This window comes from Strongylocentrotus purpuratus, unplaced genomic scaffold (assembly GCF_000002235.5).
Source record: "Strongylocentrotus purpuratus isolate Spur 01 unplaced genomic scaffold, Spur_5.0 spur5_scaffold_5, whole genome shotgun sequence".
Classification (NCBI taxonomy): Eukaryota; Metazoa; Echinodermata; class Echinoidea; order Camarodonta; family Strongylocentrotidae; genus Strongylocentrotus; species Strongylocentrotus purpuratus.
Genome location: NW_022145611.1, coordinates 14,507,610 through 14,528,715, shown reverse-complemented (window position 1 = coordinate 14,528,715; position 21,106 = coordinate 14,507,610). Strand labels below are relative to the sequence as shown.

The 21,106-nt window shown below is 37.2% G+C and overlaps 2 protein-coding genes across 2 annotated transcripts; one reads left to right on the top strand and one right to left on the bottom strand.

The window, feature by feature from the left end:
- Window positions 1-6,971: 6,971 nt before the first annotated feature.
- On the bottom strand, window positions 6,972-7,409 carry LOC115919064 (fatty acid-binding protein, adipocyte-like). Its single transcript, XM_030998619.1, has one exon. It carries the CDS (start codon window positions 7,407-7,409, stop codon window positions 6,972-6,974), a length of 438 nt encoding a protein of 145 aa, XP_030854479.1.
- Window positions 7,410-19,528: 12,119 nt separating this feature from the next.
- LOC115929513 (carbohydrate sulfotransferase 3-like) lies at window positions 19,529-20,617 on the top strand. The gene has a single exon (XM_030998618.1). The coding sequence runs from the start codon at window positions 19,529-19,531 to the stop codon at window positions 20,615-20,617; it is 1,089 nt and encodes a 362-aa protein (XP_030854478.1).
- Window positions 20,618-21,106: the final 489 nt, after the last annotated feature.

Here is a 21,106-nt window from a genome sequence, read left to right as displayed (position 1 = left end):
ATACATTGTATACAAATGATTAAAGAAATAATGTCCACACATAATGGATTAACACAGATGATAATCCTCACGACCGAAAACTTTGTGGCAGATAAAAATATTTATGACAAAATTAGTATTTTAAATATATAAGAATATACCAAACATAAAATACATGACCATGTTCATGTTGGCACATTTCCAACACTCTCAAAATATTTTTTAAAGTGAAACCATTTCTTTTTCAATTTATTCTCTCTGAGATTTGTTTGGTATATATATATTTTCCATTTCATAATAACATTTTACAGCTGATAAAATTATATCAAATGAAGGTAGTTGATTTCGTAAATTGGCAGAAAATGTCTCTTGTCTTACAACCATCGGAACACAAATGAGTGCATTATTATTACTGCCGCAAAATCCAAACAATCATTGTATGTCATGTAGATGTATTGGTACATGTTCATGCGGAAACTATACCGAAACTAAAACTGAACATAGTCTGTTTTTCTAGAATAATTCGGTCGTCACACTTGCATGTGATATTTGTTATTAGCTTGTACATTTAGGCCTAAATATTTAATTGCTTTGGTTTCGATATCATTCCTTACACACACAGTTTTATAATCACACAAAGAACATCATGATCAGTATTGCCTACTGTACTAAATGCTTTCTGGTAATGATATTGCAGAGAAATTATAAAAATGTAATCGAGTATTCATAATTTTGTTCCTTTCTCTCTCTCTCTCTCTCTCTCTCTCTCAATAAACTACAGCAAATGCGTATGAGGTGGTGGACAGGGGCTACAAGCCGGCAACCCCCCCCCCCCCTCGTTTCAAGGCACAGGAAGAAATACAATTCACAATGCTAAACAACTTCATCAGGATTGAAAAACAATGAGGATTCCACCCCTCCCGTTTAGCAATAGCTGTATACGCCACTAGAAAGAAATAGTTATGCAAATAACTATTTGCTCCAACCCTATCCTTCGCACATAGGACCGAACTGGCCAACTTTTTAACAAGGAATGTGTCAGGAATATGTAATTCTTGGTGATAGTTTGATTGATGTGATATTATCTAAATGGAATTTCATTTACTTTATTGCTGATCAAACAGATTAAATAAACATACAGCTTAGTACAGCATACTGACGTAGGGTGTGTTTTTCGAAAAGTCATACAGACTATGTTCATATTTAGTTTCGATACAGTTTGCGCATGAACTTGTACAAATATATGTACATGTGTAAAGGAGAAGAGAGAGAGAGAGAGAGAGAGAGGGGGGGGGGGGGGCTAAAGGTCGGTTCACTGTTACTTCACCGGCGTATCCACATTTGCAGGGATTAACATAAATAATAAAATAAAACCTATGCATTTCAGTAGTATAGTGGGTGCCTCAGATTACAAGAAAATAGCTTTTAATAACTAAACGTGATAAACAGGGAAGTATATGGTATGCTCCAAAATGCACGTATTGCGATTAAAGTGCCGACAACCTACCCAGATAGCAAAATGTTGTGGGGCCCATCTGGGTTTTATCTGGTTACAACTGGGCTGGCCCACTTGGCCCAGATGGGCCAGCCCATCTATTGCCCACTTGGCCCATTTAGCCCATTTGGGTTCCAGATGGGCCCCATGTGGGGCCCAGCAATCTGCACCCGGGTTATAGAAGGGCCCCAGATGGGCGGCCCAGATTGGACCCACTTGGCCCAGATGGGCCCACGTAGAACCCAGATGGGCCTCACAATTGGCCCATCAATATACACAAGGGTTACCTATTGGGCACCAGATGGGCCATGTGGGTTATATGTGGGACCTACCACATTCTATATATGGGTCAAGTGGGTTCTATATGGGCCCCATATGGGCTATAAGCAGGTTTTTATAGGGGATCCATATGGGCCAAGTGGGTTTGATATGGTCCCGTATTGGCCAATGTGGTTCTAAATGGGCTTCATTGTTTAAATGGGTTCTATTTTTTACCCAGTTGCTGAATTCATTTATCCCATTTCTATTTCCAGGGTTACCAGTTGGGTTTAACTGGACCAGTCGTACCATTTGGCACAACTTTCAACCAGTTGTTAGCTCCAATTAGCAGACTTAATTAGTAATTTATGTAGCGCTTGTACTAATTAATTTTGCCATTGGCAACAACACATCGTCTAAAATTTCCAATGTAAAGGCATTGGTATTAAGAAGACTTGGTTATTTTGCGGTGATGAGACATTTCCATATACTTGTATTTTATTGAATCTGTTTTAGGTCATAGTTAGTGTTTTTCCTAATTCATGTTTAATTCAATGTAATGTATACAAAGTAGTGAAATGTCCTAATAATTAGCAATTTACATTTAATAGTATTTTCGAAATGAATTGCTTATAACTAAATCATCAGCAATTAGGAAATATCCTGTAAATTCAGATAAATTGTAAAAAAACATAGATATGCACGCACCCCATATTCATTATGCAAATTCTGGGTATATTTTGTGGGTTTTGGGTGGGAAGGCCCATCTGGTATACATCTGGTTTTCAGCTGGGCGAAGACAATGTTCGACTTGCGATTTTCACCACCAAAAAACCCACATGGGGCCCACAAGGGGCACATATGTGTTGGTACTTGTGGGTTTTTGGTGGGAAGGCCCATCTGGTATACATCTGGTTTTTAGCTGGGCCCAGCCGATGTTCGACGTGCAATTTTCACCACCAAAAACCCACATGGGGCCCACATGGGGCACATATTATGTGTTGGTACTTGTGGGTTCTTGGTGGGAAGGCCCATCTGGTATACACCTGGTTTTTAGCTGGGCCCAGCCGATGTTCGACGTGCGATTTTCACCGCCAAAAACCCACATGGGGCCCACATGGGGCACATAATGTGTTGGTACTTGTGGGTTCTTGGTGGGAAGGCCCATCTGGTATACAACTGGTTTTTAGCAGGGCCTAGCCGGTGTTCGATGTGCGATTTTCACCACCAAAAACCCACATGGGGCCCACATGGGGCCCATATGTGTCGGTAGTTGTGGGTTATGGGTGGGAAGGCCCATCTGGTATACACCTGGTTTTTAGCTGGGCCCAGCCAATGCTCGACGTGTGATTTTCACCCCCAAAAACCCACATGGGGCCCACACGGGGCCCATATGCGTGGGTTCTGGGTGGGAAGGCCCATCTGGTTTTTGTATGGGCCACGTGGGCTTTAGCCATCCCATACAAAACCCAGATGGGCCCCAGATATTTTGCTATCTGGGTAAGTACATTCTGTAGAGGTGTCGCAGTCGAGTGGTTCAAATAATTGACTGGAAATGCGGATGTCGTGGGTTCGAGCCCCGATAGGGCCGACACACACATGACTCTGTTAATTTGGTACCCGGTAGGATACGAACGTCAAAATGTGGTTTTATTGGGATGTGTTCGCTGGTAAAATGGCGCCTGGCTCGAATACTCCCCAGGGAGCGGCGCATGTGTCCTATCATGTGCGGATTAGCAATTGAATCCAATGACCGCGGTAATACTAATTACAATGTAAAGTGCTTAGAAACGTAATTGTATTAAGCGCTATACATATTAGTATCATTATATCCCACTGACTAGAAAATATCTCAAATCATCACTCATAGAGATACGACAGTTATTTCAAAATTCGGAGCGAAAAGGGCATTAACTCATGTCATTTAACACAGAGTTAAAGCCCTTCTGGCTCCCAGCAGACGAACTGTATATTTGAACGTTGAAAGCAAGGCTTGCTGCAACTTCGTCCCTTTAAAAGAGGAAACACTCGAAAACGAATGACCACAGGAAATAAGCTGAAGAATTTGTAGGAAGTGAAAGATTTTATCATGTTGAGAGCTTTGTGTTCAAGTGAGATTAAATTACATACCGAAAGTGAAAGATTTTATGGCAAGTCATAGTTGCTTTATTTAGATGAATAGTCTTACAGCAGTTGAGCATTATACACACAAAGTATAAGATTTTCTCATCGAGTTGTGCTGGTAAGTATGATGTCAAGATTTATCAATTTAAAAATCAAAGGCTCACGAAATTGAAGTTTGGAGAGAGAAAGGGAAGAAGAAGACGAAGAACACACAGACAAAACAAGTCTCATTGCTTTATCATCACTGAAAAGTAACATCTTTCAGCGTTTTTGTTTTTGTCATGCTTTATTTTCTATATAAAGTGTATAATTGTGTCCTCATTTTGTCATTGTCAATTATCATCAAACACCATTATAGAATAGAAACAGAGATTTGTTTGTCCACTGTCACTTTATCCGAATGAAGAGTCTTTTAAATGATCGAGCGTTAAGCGGATGATTTTATGCGAACAGAATTCAGTTTATTGATGATTATGCGCCACTATTTTCTCTCTCTCTCTCTCTCTCTCTCACTCCATCTATCACGACTTCTCCTCCACGTCTTTTTTCAATGTTTCTCGGTCTCTCTCATTCTTTCTCTTTTATTCTCTCTCTCTATTATCTCTCTCTCTCTCTCTCTCTCTCTCTCCCTCTACTCTCTGTTCCGTATAGACATTCTACTGAACATTATGATTTATATCGATTGTTTGTTTTTACATCAGTCAGTTTATTAATATTTGACTTGATTTTCATTTGATCCACGAAGCATGTTGTATAAGTAAGCTATAATTATCATGACTTTGTGGATCGGACAAGCTGCGTAAATAACATGCATATATACTTATACATGTATTTTGTTTTCTGATACTACGAGAAAGCCATGACAAAAAGTGACAAACACTTATCCGAAGATATACCGATCATTTTTTATACAATATAAAAGATGTTATTTAATTCAATTGTTTACAAATATCATCTTTCAAAATCGTGAGTAGATATTTGTCGATTGGTTGTAGTGCATGAGAGAAGGAAATATTAGTATCTTTCATTGGTATACTTAACATGAGCAATAGCTTTCAAATTTCATCTTTCTCATACATTGTAAAAAATAGTCTGCTTGTAATAGTAGTATAGTAGTAATAGGCAGAGTAGTAGTTTACAAAATGATGAAAATACTTGTAACAATACTACTAATATTTGCTATCATTGGAATGGTGAAAGAAAAGCTCAATAAAAAGAAAAGAGTAAGGTTCTATTCGGTTCTCTCGTGGCGTGAATATCAATTAAACTAAAGTATTACCAGTTGCCATAACAATCACCGCGCATTTTCATACTTACATATTAGATAAGTTGAAAGTCGTTTTTTCACAAATATATGCATATCTTAGTAAGTGTATTGTGTAAATAATCTTGCTGCCAATAAGACAAATAAGTATAGCCTCCATGATGACAAGATATTGCATTGCATAATGTGAACAGACAAGTCACTCCCTTCGAGACGAAAATTGCAATTATTTAACAGTAAGATAATACTTCGCTAAAAAGCAAATAATGGAAATACGTTGGCGTTCGTCTTGTGACCAGCGCATCTATATTCTTCGTGATTTGTGCATTTCATGTAGAATTTTTGTTCTTCAATGATACAATTTACAAAATAATATATCATCAATGTAGGCGATAGTTATAATTCTTTTCCGATATTTCTCTCCCCTCTAGCTAATCACATATCATGCACTTTCTATACAAAAAAGAAGTAGCTGAAAATATCGTCGTTTTATTGCACTTACAACAATATCAATATATTTATGTTTGCAGCCTCTAAGTACATGTAGCAAGTTCATAGATTACTTCACAACACTGTGAAATATATTGGGCACAAGCTTTGGAATTCCTCGTCCTTTGAACTAAAAAATGCCCATCATAACATTCTTTTAAAAGAAAACATACAAAATATATCATCAGTACTTACTGGCCTGACCATTGATTATCTCCTTCCTTCATTTTTTCCCTCTTAGTTAGTCCTCAGTGTCTTTTTTGTGATGTACTATGATGTCATTTATCTTTAATGTATTTAATTGCACTTTTGTGTCTGGTTTTCCTATGTTTTGATGTCACCGTTTTTATGATTTTGAATGGAATGGGGGGGAAAAAAAGCTGCTAAAAAACATATTGATAGAAAACGTTTTTCAACCGTGCATTTCGAGTGGGGAAAAAATGCAGTGTATAGATACTTACAAACATAGTAAATATTTTATACACCATATCTTACGTGTAAATCATAGATGACAGGTGATGCAAGGTTTAACATGTATAAATATGTAATTGGCATAATTCTGTCTTACGAATACTGAAACAATTACCATTTTAAGTCATTTTAAAGAGCATGCGCTCTCATACTCCAAGTTACCTCATGGAAGAAAAAAATTACACACCATTGCTGTGACGAAGGTATACAAAAACAACGACAACAATAACAAGCTTTATAATATTAATAATGATAATAATAACAATGATAATGTTACAGTAATAATTAAATACTTATTAGCGCTCTCGAAGAGTACTTAAGTTGATAAACTTAAAAAGTCAAATCTTTGTACAAATTACCAAAAAGTATATCTATATCCTAGAAAGAGTCGATCGAAGGATCTTAAAATGCGATCCAGCGTTTATACCACTAACGTTATATTGGTTATTAATTGTGACATATCCTTCTAAAAATATATATAACTGTGAAGCCTTTCACATTGAATATTTGGTGACATACACAAATATCGGGGTGCTTCAACCAAATCCAAGCATTGCTCGTCTGCACATGCAGTATACTGCAGTGGCGACAAATGTGTTTGAATGTTTGACGAATAAAAAAGAAAGTACAAAATTTTGGCGAATATCGTACTTGCGATACTATACGTGTATGTGCATAGATTTAAGATATATTTTCATAGTTACGATTTAAAATCGGATATTACAAAGCTATTGCAATAAAAGAGTACTTTCAGGCTTTTTGTTTCAGCGAATATATACGAGTAAATAAGTATCAGCCTCAGTGTACATAAAAAGCATCATCGATATTCAGCATAGATATTTACAAGCTTGTTCGCTTAATAATACAGAATATGAAATATACAAATTGGCATCATTGGTTTCTTTCTTTAGTTTGTGTTATCCTTTGGAAGTACCGCTTGGATTCTACGCCTTTCTTGCTCTGAGCTAGCACGAGTTGTTCCCCGTCGATGTACCTGGCGAACACGGGCTCGCTTCCATCGACATCATCCATCATTCTGATGACGAGCTTCTCGTCTTCCCACGATGCCTTCATCTCCCTGTCCGACTTCTCCCAGGGGATGTTTCCTTTAAACACCTCGTCCACCTTGAAGCGCATCTCTTGCTTGTTCAACGGCGTCCTGGTCGCGATCTCGAACGTGCCCCCGCCATCCTGTTTGATGTCGACAGTAGGGTTCACTTTACATGCCATTGTCCTGTGTACCAGTCCGACACCGCATGCTTTCAAGAACTTGTCCAGGTTCTCACTGCTCACCAACTTCCAAGAGCCACTGAGATCGACCGACACCATGTTGGTGGGGTAATTCCTTCGGGAAATCCTCTACGGGTTCCTTTAACGGTTATTCGTGATTACCATAAGTAATCAAATCGCGTACAGAAACTACCATGTAAGACTGAGTGGGAGTATAATTCAAAAGCTGGTAAACAATCCAACTGTTATTCTCACAATTCAACTTTGCCGGGTCAATTTGTGTGTGTGGGTTAAACAGTAACTGTTGACTGGTGTAGGAGTCTTGTACGAACAAAAAAGAAGCATATACTTTGCAATGGCTTCACCTGATCTGTCCTCCTGTAGTCTCCTATTGACATTTAAATCCACCTTTGTGATTATTTGACGAGGTGTACAATAAATATTTGTTCCGGTTCAACATAAAAGGTTTGCCTACCCGTTCAATCGCCGCTAAATCAATAATCAACTCAAACCGTCAACAAAACTCGACACAGCGACAGTACTTTCTCCTTTTGCCTGTACCTCCCGTATTATCGAGGATATGTGCTAGAAGCGGGAAGCATGTGCATATAAAATACATTTTCAATCATGCTGAGCTAGTGCGCATAATGAGGCTCGATGGCATTGCATGGTCTGTACTATGCAAAGCTGGTGGATCTATCGGGGTAAATTTGCACCTAGTGCGATGAGTTGCAGTACGTGCATCGCATGATATGCTGTCCCTCGATGAGTGTCGTGCAGTGGCTTATGTCACAATCGCAACTGCAATCGAAATGCTAACGCCGAAGCATAATGAGTATGACGATGAAGTGCCTATGAAACGTTATTCTGTCTACTTGGGTGAATTAATGAGCTTATCCGGCCGATCGCCGGGACACGCGACTCCGCGTGTTTTCCTGTCTCATGCAGGACATGTGATGTACTAATATTTGTACACGTCCATTGTCACTAGATTTTTTTTCTTCTTCTATTGTATTACAGAGTCAAGTTTGAAGGAAAAAAACGGGGTCGCGGACAATATACAACGATTGTTATTGTACAAATATAGTAACTTATATTGTCAGGGACAGGGGCGGGTCCAGGGTTTTGTAAAAGAGGGGGCACAATATATTCGATAATACTCTTCTGACAAAAAAGGGTCATTAGAGTCGGGTGCTTTAATTCCTGCACCAAAAAGGGGATATGCCACGCCCCCTTATCCGTCAATGGTAGGGAAATTGGGCACCCCTGTGTTGCTAGCCTGTACTAGCTTGTGATGGTGGGTTAATATACCAAGTGACACACTATAGTTAACAAAGCAAGAAGTAAAGGTCCTCAAATTATTATAGTATATATGAAAATTGATTCTTTGATCCAAACGAAATGTTAAAGAAAATAAAAATTATAAGAATATTATATACATTTTATATATATATACATATTTAATTTAATATATCTGGAAAAATAAAATTAAAACCGGTCATATAATGAACAACAAAATTCTCCAGGATTTTTATTTCAAATGTTTTAACTATATGTGTATATACACATATTATATAAAAAATGAAGAATTATATGTAATTGTTATATTTTTGTGTGTGTTTGGGTGCGTCTGTGTGTGTTTTCGTGTCGTTGTGTGTGTTATGAGTGTGTGTGTGTGTGTATGTGTGTGTATTAAATTAGTATATTACTCTGAAGAAAAGAAATAATTTTTCAGCAGCACTATTCTTTGGATTTAATGTTCTTCCTCTCTGTGAAGTGAAGGGCGCCAGCAAAAAGTTGTGTGATTTATACTTTTTTCAATCGAGTAGGCAAGTTCCAAGACTATGGGTACTCATAAGAAACGGTATGAAAGTGTAATATCAATCAAATATTAACGGTTGATAAATTAAATTATTCTATCGAATTGTTTAGACTTTGAATTAACAGGACGATACTTTGTTGAAGAATTGTAGCTAGAAATAATTAGCTTTTCACACTGTTTTTATTTCACCTAACGAACACCACCGACATCAGCAACAAAAGTACTACTACTATTAGTACTACTACTAATAATTATTATGATAAGATGATGATGATTATGATGATGATGATATGAGCAAACATATCGAAGACTCACAAATTAATTGCAGTTTCCCTGTACACCACAATAGTAAATATCATGTAAGGGTGTTGCTTCGACATATTCTTATAGGATTTTTTCCTTCAAAATGTATCCTTCATGAAGAGTGATCCACACTTGATGAGCCTTTATTTAATGTTGTACTTATTACAATTGTTCATTTATCCATCTACAGATCTTTCTCTCCGATAATTCTTACAAAGCAAGTTCAGCGTTTTGGAAAACATGATTTAAAATCATTTAAGAAAATTGCATTTCGCGCCAACTCTATCAATTATTTATCAGTCCCCCTTCACCTCAATTATTTGCAAATAATGTACTAGCGTTATAAGTATTGCAAAGCCCTACTTAATAAATGTATTGTTTTTCAAACACTTATAACAATGACATAGACAAAAAGTCAAAATAAGTACTTGCCCTTACGTTGTTCTCATTCGCATGCTCAGACATTAAAGTTATTATGAAATCAATCAGATATGTTATTGATGGTCTTATTCAAAAGTAATACTAAATACGGACATGACGAAACAAATTGACATATAAATAATACATTATTATACACCCTTCAAACACTAAACAATATTGGGTACATTTTGCCTATATAGCACGAGGTTAATTATGTATCCAACCAACTTCGGGCATTTCTATACCCAACTTGAGTAATATATTGTCCAAATAAGGTCAAAATATAGAATAGTTACTTTAAAATAGGCGAAATATTGATCAAGATGTTGTTTTTTTAATGCCCAAAATTTGGTGGATACTTAATTACCCACATGGCCAATTTTACCCAGTATTTTCAAGAGTAAACAACAGCCTTATATATAAGTATATAATCTACATAAGATTTTGCTTTCCATTAGGGAAATCTCTTTCGGATATCATTTGAATATGAAGAAGACATCTTGGTTTAAACGAAATGCTCAGATATGTTTCCGAGATATAAATCAATCTAGCATTGAAATCTGGACAAATTCTTTTTGCATTAGGAATAATGTTTGTTATGATATCATGAAGTTATAAACAGACACTATGAAAAACATTTTTTTAAATAAGCACACAAATGACCCACATGGCCAATTTTAACCAGTATTTTCAAGAGTAAACAACAGCCTTATATATAAGTATATAATCTACATAAGATTTTGCTTTCCATTAGGGAAATCTCTTTCGGATATCATTTGAATATGAAGAAGACATCTTGGTTTAAACGAAATGCTCAGATATGTTTCCGAGATATAAATCAACCTAGCATTGAAATCTGGACAAATCCTTTTTGCATTAGGAATAATATTTGTTATGATATCATGAAATTATAAACAGACACTATGAAAAACATTTTTTAAATAAGCACACAAATGGCGTAAAGAAACTATGAAGGTAGAGTAGTGTACAGATATTGAGACGCTTCTCGATTATTTGAGATATTTTCATATGTTAAAAAGCACCTATTGCCTTGTACGATTATTTGAAAATGGTAAATACTAAAATAATAACTATAATGATAAGAATATTATTAATGGTGACGATAATTACGAAGAATAATGGGTAACATTATTATTTATGATAATGGTAATAAAAGTAAGAACAATAACAAGAAGAACAAAAACGACAAGAAGAAGACTAGAACTGCAATTTTATTAGAACGATATGCATGCATCGACGCCCCTGTTTCTATGTGGCAGATGAAAGAGCATCTCATGGACGATCTAGAGCAATGTTAGTAGTCTGTAGCATTTAGCAAAGTGGAGATAGGAAGGCCGAAAGAAAGGCATGAAACCAGACCCGAAACAGACAAAGTGGGGCATGGACGGTCACACATAATGATGGGTGATTTCAGACAACGAAGAGTTAGGTGACGTTGATTGCCTGCGTGCAAAACGAACGGGATTTTGAAAAATAAGATCAAAAAGAAGAAGAAGAAAAATTCTGAACACGAACGAAAACGAGGCATTAACGAAAGTCGTCAATGCAAAAAAAAATGAAGATAAAGAATTTAACAACTGAGTAATCCAATCCTCGATTTGAAACTACTTCCGAAGAAAAATCGATTAATTTGGTTTTACAGACCATTCATTTTAAGTTTCTTAAGGTATGGTCACCGTCAAAACTCTTCTTCTTCTCTTCTTTTTTTCTTAAAATTGCGTCCAACTCTTGTGACAGTACTTTGTCACAAGTATTTTCAGGATGATACATTAGGTGATTAGAATTAATATCTTCCTTAGGATTTCGCTACAACTCAATTCCTTCAGGAACTTTATAAGATTTATATCTTTATTCTCTTTTGTTGCGGAGCCGATGAATATTTGGGCACTGAACCCTAACGATTAAGCTGATTTAATGCTCAGATTTTGCTGGGATGGCGGTAAAAAATGTATCTTCCTCTAATCCAACACATAATTCAGAATTCATGACCGCCTCGATCGATCCCTCAACATTTTCTCCACCCCTGAATTATGCGACTTAGGAACAGCTACATTTAGTCATATTAATCATCTCTCTCTCTCTCTGCCCATAATCTCTCTCTCTCTCTCTCTCTCTCTTTACTCACCTCTCCTCACATACCCTTCATACTTATTATTCCCTTTATTCCTCTATCTGTTTCATTCCAGCGCATTTATTTCTCTACTTTTACTTGTTTATTCTATCTCTCTCTCTCTTTTCTCCTTCTCACTCTCCGCCCTCTCTCCCTCTCATACATTCTCATCCCTCTCCTCTCACACACTCCATCTCTCTTATCTCTCTCCATCACCTTCTATCTGTCAATCTATGTTCCTATCTTTCTAGTTTCCATTTCATTCCTGTCTTTCCTTACATTAATCTTCTCTATATCTATCCATCGCAATCTAGTGGTTCTGTTCCCTCCAAGCCCGTCATTAATTTTATTCATCTACCACGCTCTGCCTTTCCCAATCACTCTCTATCTCTGTCCCCAAATCATATTATGTTTGATAAGATATGAGACTGGTGTGTTTTTGACAGTATAATCTCTATGATACAAGCTTGATGGATGGGTATCCGCCTCACCACTAATGACCTTTCAGAAGTCATGAAAATTCATGAAGTAATTTCATGTTTTCATGTTCGCCTGTAACCGCTGGAATACATTTCTTTAATCGCACAGGAGAGCACTGTTCTCCTATACATGAAACTGCAGAAGAAGGGGAAAAAAACATGAAAGTCAATAAGCAAAGTAATGAATGTGTATATTATAAAGACTCGTATGTTCATTTTGTAACGTTATGATAATGAAATCAAGCTCCGAATGTAAATTAGACTAGGGTTTTGCGGCGAGAGGGATTTGGATTTATTCCCATACTTTCATCAAAAATGATCGTGTTGCATGTCAAAAAAGTTTCGATAAAATAAACTGACTTTCCTCTCCCATATACCAAACACTATTTAAGTCTGTATAATATGCTGAAATCTGAAATCCTGCCTACGTGATTTGAAAGCTTATACTATTCCCTTTAATATGTCTGGTAGATTATCATTGCATGATAACAGACAATGACATACTCTTGCCGATCTTTTTTTGGGGGAGGGGTGGTTAAATGATAAGAAGTTTTCAAATGATTATTGGGCTGTAGCTTTTTTGTTCATTCATTATGTGTCGGCTAGTAAAAAAATAAATATTTGTATTTGTAAATGACGCGGTTTTTTCAGTCTTAGCACAATGCTCACGTCCGTGGGAGGCCTTGATAAGGTGAAGGCCTTATGAAATGCTCGTTCCCTATACAACAGTTTGTTTTTTTAAATCCCCAGCCAGTTTGATAACATTCTAAGACGGCAAATATTTATATTGAATATATAAGGACCTCCTAATCTTTTCTCAGACATTGGCTTATTATATATATATATTCAGTTTCAATAAAGTTTATGCTCTCGGTTGACAAATCGAATGCAGACTCCGAATATACAATTTTAAAAGTGATTATGCACGCAAATGTTACATATTATGAAGAAAACATTTCTGCTTGCGCTGTTTCACATTTTTGTACAAAACTTACTATTTACTTTTTTGCTATTGTTGTCGAAGTTGTTTAATTATTTCAATATATTTTTTCTATCAATGAATTCGTTATTTTCGCTTCAAATGGAATATTCAAGCAAGAAACGATGCAGAAATGACGGCGACAATAAGTGATTGCGATTATTCAACCAAAGTTAAGGCAGACCACCCATCCAAAACATAGAGGCAGAGAAATTTGTGGGTTGTGTTCGGGGAACATTCTACTGCATGCTCAATCATCAATGACCATGATTGCTTAATTAACCTATCGATTAAAAAGAAGACATAATAAACCGAGAATTGGGGGAAGACGATCACAAAGACATTGGAGAAATCAACTAATAGCTATTAGCAATTAGCAATTGGCAATTGGCAATTGCCAGACGCTAATTTAATGTAAATTGTAATTGTAATGTTTGCGTTTTTAAAAGATGAAGGACAAGTCTATATATTGAAATTGCTTTAAGTTGATTTTTCGAAAGTCTTTACGGTCTTGTTTGCTGTTGATTAAACAAAGGTTTAAAAACTACCAGTGCTATACTTGCTCAGGCGCGTACGCAGGGGGTGGGGGGTGGTGTTAACCCCCCTCCCCTTGAAAAATCCTGCGTACGCCACTGTACTTGCTGAATATACAAATACAAGGAGGCACATACATAAGATTATCACGACTAATATGACCACTACTACTTCTACTAATATCACTATTGCTACTACAATACTATACTATTTGAATATTATTTGCAAGTTAGATACTTTAATGACCTTAGTTAGGATTTATCGGTTCTATAATGATGTCTATATGAATAAAAACTTTGCATAAGAGACACGACGGCAAAAAGGTAAGTTATTATACATATCTAACTTCGATAAATGTCTATAGGCTTACTGTAAATGAAGTTCACATAGGAAGATGTAATGCTTGGTATCAAGAGACTTTGAATGAAATTGTCGGAAAGCGGTCCCCTTCCTTCCTCAGGAGAATATAAACACATATAAATATATATTCCGACAATTTCATTCAAAGTCTCTTGATAACGAGCATTAGTAAAGTGCCCACACAAAAAATGCAAATTTGGAAATATGCTATTAACATTTCAATCAGTACAAATACGATTCTATCCATTTCTCATTCTGTCTCTTTGAACAATCTTGTCTTTTTCCTTCAGCACAGTCATATCGAACTTTCTAGACGTCCACTAAATTTTTAAGTGACCTCCCAAATGTTCCACCTTGAATTGATCTCTAATGGTTGGATATAGCTGCTAAAGGATGATACATTCATGTTAACAAAGACGGCCCCACATTTATTAAGCCATTAAAGGCTACACCCCTGATCGGGGATCTCAGTAATGATGCTCCATGTGCTTCATTACAAATACATTAACTTTTACTTGGTATCAAATCATTAATGAACCTAGACGAATCTAGGTTGTGTGTTATATAATGGTGCAATAATGGCTAATTTCATGCAATTAGTTTCTGTCTGTCGTAAGAAGGGTTGTTAATGAAAAATAGGGTCTTGGAAAAGTCGTGATACAAATTCTATATACATTACATGGGTCGGGTATAGTCATCAGGGGTTGCGGTGCATAATCGGAGTGTCACTCTTATTCAGAGGCACTGGCGAGTTCGCAAGGTTTACAAGAAATGTCAGGGAGAAGCGGCCTATTAAACTCACACCAAACATTCTGTATAGCTTGTCAAGTTTAAATTCAAGTGTATTACAATTCTAAAAATAAACAACAATAAAACATTTATAAGTACAAAACTAGAATACATGAAGACCTACCTTCTGACTAACGTGCCTGTTGAAGTTAAAGGCCTATTATGTATTAAATACTTAGGCTATACTGTCATTTGCTATTTTAGTCATTATGAGTTAAAATGGCATGATCATCTGAAATCATTTATGAATAGTGAATTAAAAACAAGGAACTCAATGCGTTGTTCCTCAAAATTTTAAAGCTTTAAATAGGTCCTGGTGGTTTAGGTCTACCAATATCCATTATCATTTTTTTTGTATTATCATGCTTATCATCTCCGTGCCATGTGAGGAATTCCTAGATGGATTATTACGAGAACCATTTGAAATTTTCATCATCACGATTGGAAGGGTGGTGGAATGGCGACTTTCTAGGGCATCGTGACATTTCTTTGGCGTGCCTGGATCATGATGAGAGTTGAGGTATTCGTTTCACCGGAGAACCATGGCAATAACATTCATGTGGCGCGAAGTTATGGAACAAGCCCATCCTATCCCGTCACCCCATGGGTATCGCGATCGAATCGCGATACTCCTTTTTGAAAAGTGTCGTCTGCGACGGAAATGCGCGGGAGTCTTGGCCGAAACTGCGAGGAAGCGCAATGGGGCATTGCTTCCGACCGGCGAGCAATTTGGCTGGCTGAGAACGCCCTAGATACCCACGGAGAGGAACCCTTCCCCGGACACGGAGACAGAGGCACAACCATGCCAATGAACTATTTCTAGCAAACTGGAATAGGAGGCGACGACATGAAGTTCATCTCTCGGGCAGTTTATGAGCAATCGTTATATGCATGAATGAACTTTTGAACCGCCACATTGCTCGCAGCCATTTGGACATCTCGACGCTCTAAGATGAAAATAATCGATGGGTCCCATGTGATGACCAATGTTAGTCTAATAAGGGTCATCCATGGTCAACATCCTTCATCTACATCCTCCCTTTGGCGATTGTGAAAACGGACAAACAATCATCAAAGCTTGGACACGGTAGCTTGATTTATACTAAAAATTTGAAAATACTGAGGCAAGCGATGCCTGATCATTTCGGAATCAATTTTTACAATAGCTTGATATCTTATCTGAAAGCCAACAACTTCTAGTGACATATAGTGAAATATAAAATGGTGACGGACATGTGCTGTATATAAGAAGCCACCATTATTATTACTATGAATTATTATTGTAATGAATTAATGGCATGTTATTGTATGTTTTTTTTGTAATGTCACTTTAACATCAGGGACTTATGTAAAGAGTGTAGAGAGAAAATAATAACGTATGCCAACATGTCATAAGCATTTGAACTATAACCCTTTTTTTTAAAAAAGGAACAGGAAATGAAGTGTACATTCCACCTTAAAACAGACAAAAACAACATCACAAAACAAAATAAATTGAGTTATACACAATAATACACACGCACCCACACACACACACCCAATACCAATCACCTTAACTCTCTCCTTCCCATTTGATTCGCTTCACCACACAATGTTTTTTTAAGGAGCATCTCGTTCTCTTTTAAAATGACATAACTAAGACACTTAAAACTAGTGAGAACTGTAGTATGCATAATTAGGACTATCTGAACATCATTAAGGAAACGTGATTCCCATTCTTGTCCTTGTTTTGAAATGTTTTTTTAAGGCAAGTTCAATAGCCTTCTCGATCAACCATTATTGATTTGTGTGAACATTTCAGTGATAACGTGATTTCCAAGTGTCACTTTTTGCTAGCTTGCTTCGCTCGTTCGCATTATGTAGATTGTATCATGAACATCATATTGTCTCTGTCGTCCAAAAGGAAAAGGACAGGTCCTATCGAGTAATACGTTTTTAAATGTGGCATTTTGGTCATGTTGTGAGTTGGAATAGGGATATTCCGCCAATGTATCACGATGACGATACCGATACGGCTATAATTTCATATTCCCACATTTTATAAGTGAATAACTTTCAACATTCACATATGTCTCTTTTTTCATAATTTGTATGATTTCTTTCAAACTTTAACCAATATGCTCCCCTGATTTTTGGCATAGCAATGTTCTATTCGGGTTGAATTTCCCTATGAATCGTCTCGTTCGTCCGCATTGTAAACCACACTGAACTAGATAATGGTATGCTTTTGAAAAAAGTGCTCAACCAGTTATTACTATTTTCTTGGGGGTAATTGTTTGAAATTTACAATTTTAATTAAAATGCTTACACCACTTGATCAGGTTTGCCCACATATCTCCTGGTCAAACTAATGCAGATAGGCTTTAATCCCTCGTTATGAGCGTTCCTCGTGCACGCAAGTTCGGGGGATCTTATAATAGGGAGTGCATTTATGCCTGTGCTCCTCCCCATACCAAGATACCCCACTGCAATATTTAAGTGCACAGCAAAATATATTTCCTACATTTCTGTAATATATGTATATCGGACTTGTGCCCCCCCCCCCCCTCCCCCTCACCACCCGACCCTTTGATACAAAATCATTGACCCAACCCTGGTATGCTTGAATTGAATCGAATTGAATTGATGATTTATTGAGAATTAAAAGAATAACAACGCATCGCGGCCTGAGCATTATTGTAAGCTTGGTTGAACCATGAACGAACCCACATGTCATGCACATGCATAGTATCACAATTCGGTCCAAAGTCCAAACTGTATACATCGAGAATATAAGAGCAACTCTTTTGTTCGACATTTCCACTGTGATATTTTTTCTCTAAAGAAGAAAAAATGAGAAAGCTTACAAATCATTGAAACAATGTCAACCTCGACCAAATCTTAACCGTCAACGAAAATTTAATGATCCGTTATGTGCAGCTTTGATTAAGTCCTCCTTCAGTCTGGTTTCTGTCTCGTTGGAGTGTCTAGGGTATAACTACACAAGTAGTTATTCATTTATTTATTTATTTATTTCTAATCTTTTGTCAGGGTAGCCCATTCACCAATAAGTAGTGGTCTTTCATGGGGACCTGAATAAACATGAACAAAAAGCATAACGTTTATACAGAACAGTTAAAATATAATTCCACAGTACATTTAGAAAGATATGATGGTCGCACCATGCACCAAGCCGACTCCAAACCGGCCAATCTCAGGTCCTTTTTGGGGTGTAATTTACAAATGTGGGGGGGGGGGGTTCTTGTATATTTTGTATCGACTTCTTTTGTTAAATAGTGGTCTGTTCAGGGATATACATGCGTCAACTCACCACCACCCCTCCTTCACCCACTCCAAGTCCGGGAAAAGCTGTAGAGCTAGGATTTATTGTTCAAGTCTATATGCTAACGCTTCGGAGAATATTTTTGTGCTTGTGTTTGAGTTTGAAGTTTGAGTTTGAGTTTGAATTTATTATCCAAACAAAAGTACATCAAAAAAAATGAAATGTGAATGGTTAACATTGAAAGGGTAAATGGGACCAGAAAATAGTATTTAATGCTAATCGTGTCTGTTACCACTAACCCACAAAAGTATCACAGCAATGAATGAGAATGTAATGAATAAATATGAATAACTATTTAATACATACTTAAGCTACAAGCTATTATACATCTAGGGTAAATATGTTCTGTGATTAAAAACAAAGCTTTAGTACTTTACACTAAATAAAAGATAAAGAATTATATAACATAATTAAATGATTCCATTAATTACTTCATTTTTTAAAATTATTTTGTCCATGAATGCAAGGGTTTGCCATTTTCCTAATGTGTGCGCTTTTTGCTATTCCCATTAAAAATATTAGAAAAAAATCATGAAAAATAATCTCTTATGCATGACTCGCCCTTGAATGGGTTTTCAAAATGGCTAAGGGGTGCGATAGCTTTGTTCGAATTCATTCAGACATAGCAATGAAGTGGTAGCGATCGATACAGGAGATCTATTTAGAATGAACAGCATTCATATTTGCTCGAACTTGTGTACGTGCTGTACCTTTACTCTGGGGAGAACTAGCTCTCATTGGGTATAAACAAAATGGCGTTTCGTCGATATTTACGTCGTTTTTATATGTGTGCTGCAATATTCGGATTTAGTCAGGTGATTGTTCTTTTCGTCTTATTGAGTAGTCACGAGCAATTTAATATTGTTCCGCGTCGTCGTCTGAAACTCGTCAGCTCACACGGGGCTAGGTCTTCTCGTGCACCTGTAATCGGTAATCTTGAATTAGACAATGACCTACACGAAAATCTGGAAGACCAGCATCGTAAGCTAATGAGTAAAGAAAAGGTCACACACAGAACTATTAAAAACAGGAATAGTCTTGGTAATAAAGTATTTGACAGATATACCAATAACCAGATTATGCTGAGAAAGTTCGATGAGGATTCCATATGGCATCCTGAAGTCACTGCGAGTGCGGACAGGAAAGTTTATGGGGAACGGCAAGTTTCTGGTAACGAACCACCAATAACAAACCCGAAGCTCACTGTCGTTTTGTCCCAGTGGCGATTTGGTTCAAGTGTGATCGGCGATCTCTTCAATCAGAACTTGGAAGCGTTTTATTTATACGAGCCACTGTGGACTAGCCGTAAAATAAAGGCGATGAAGACACATCCCTGGATGCGGTATCCACCAACCACAGGGGACGTCTCCCGACAGATCATACGCGAGTTAGCGCAATGTAAGTTCAATGACGACTTTGTCGAGACATACAACGAATGGCATCCTCACCAAAACAGAGGTCTATGCATTCTTCACCCAGAGTGTGTGTTGTACGGTGAACAGTGGTTTGAGAACTTCTGCAAGACGTTCAGGAAAAGCCTGGTCACTAAAATCATTCGCATTGACCTAGAGGAATTGAGACCACTCGTCGAGGAGGACAAGATTGACCTGAAGATCATCCATCTCGTCCGCGATCCCAGGGGTGCAGCTGCCTCTAGACTCCACTACATCAACAGACTGTACTCCTATATCCGCCCAGGTAACAACGTCGGGAGACTGAAACCACTAGGTCTTCTGAACCATATCCCTGATGAGGTCATGTACATCCAAGAGATGCGAGAAAACAATCCAACTGTGCGTGGCATGTGCCAGTGGATAAGGAAAAATATCAAGGTCTCGCCAGATCTTTTGCCACCGTGGTTGCAGGGACGTTACCACCTCGTAAAGTATGAGGATTTCGCCGTGGACCCTTTGAAGATCTCCAGAGGGATTTACAAGTTTGTGGGATTGCCATTCCCGGAGAACGTCGAATATTGGATCGAGAGGAACACGCATGCTGTCTATAGGAACGATGATATGTTTTCAACACTAAGAAATTCTCTTGAAGCAGCTACACATTGGATTGTTGACCTGTCTGAATTAGAGATAAAACAAATTGAAAAGGAGTGCGCCGACGTCATAAAACTTCTCGGCTATAAATCATTTGATGAACTTAAACAGACGTCATAACGTAGGGTTCACGATTGTCAGTTGAGCAATTACACCCCCCCCCCTCCCCCCGAAATAATGCACAAAATTGAATCGGTACTTGATGTATTACGTGTAACTATTCTCCCCAAGTGGGTTCATCTTTAGCTTTATAGTTCATTGTTCCAATTTGATAACCAACAGACAATTCCTCCGTTATGGAAAAATCAAGAAATCATCTTGCTTGTGCTATCTTGTTTATACATCATGGATCACTTAATTAAAGTTGGAGAAAAAAGAAAAATTCCGAATCAACTCTCAAGAGAGTAGTTCAACTAATACGTGTATTTTTAGTGGATTCAACTCTAAATTTGGAGTGGAATCAACTCTAAATCGACGTAATCCCTAATTATGAGTCGTGAAAGAGTGAATTGCCACTCCGTGATTGTATTAAAGAGCAGCATTGGCGAACGAGTGTTGCCATAATTCAATAATAATCGTTACTGAGATTGCTTTTCCCTAAATATTATA

Coding starts and splice junctions, on each gene's coding strand:
- LOC115919064 (XM_030998619.1), bottom strand. CDS start 7,409: ATGGTGTCGGTCGATCTCAGTGGCTCTTGGAAGTTGGTGAGCAGTGAG.
- LOC115929513 (XM_030998618.1), top strand. CDS start 19,529: ATGCTGAGAAAGTTCGATGAGGATTCCATATGGCATCCTGAAGTCACT.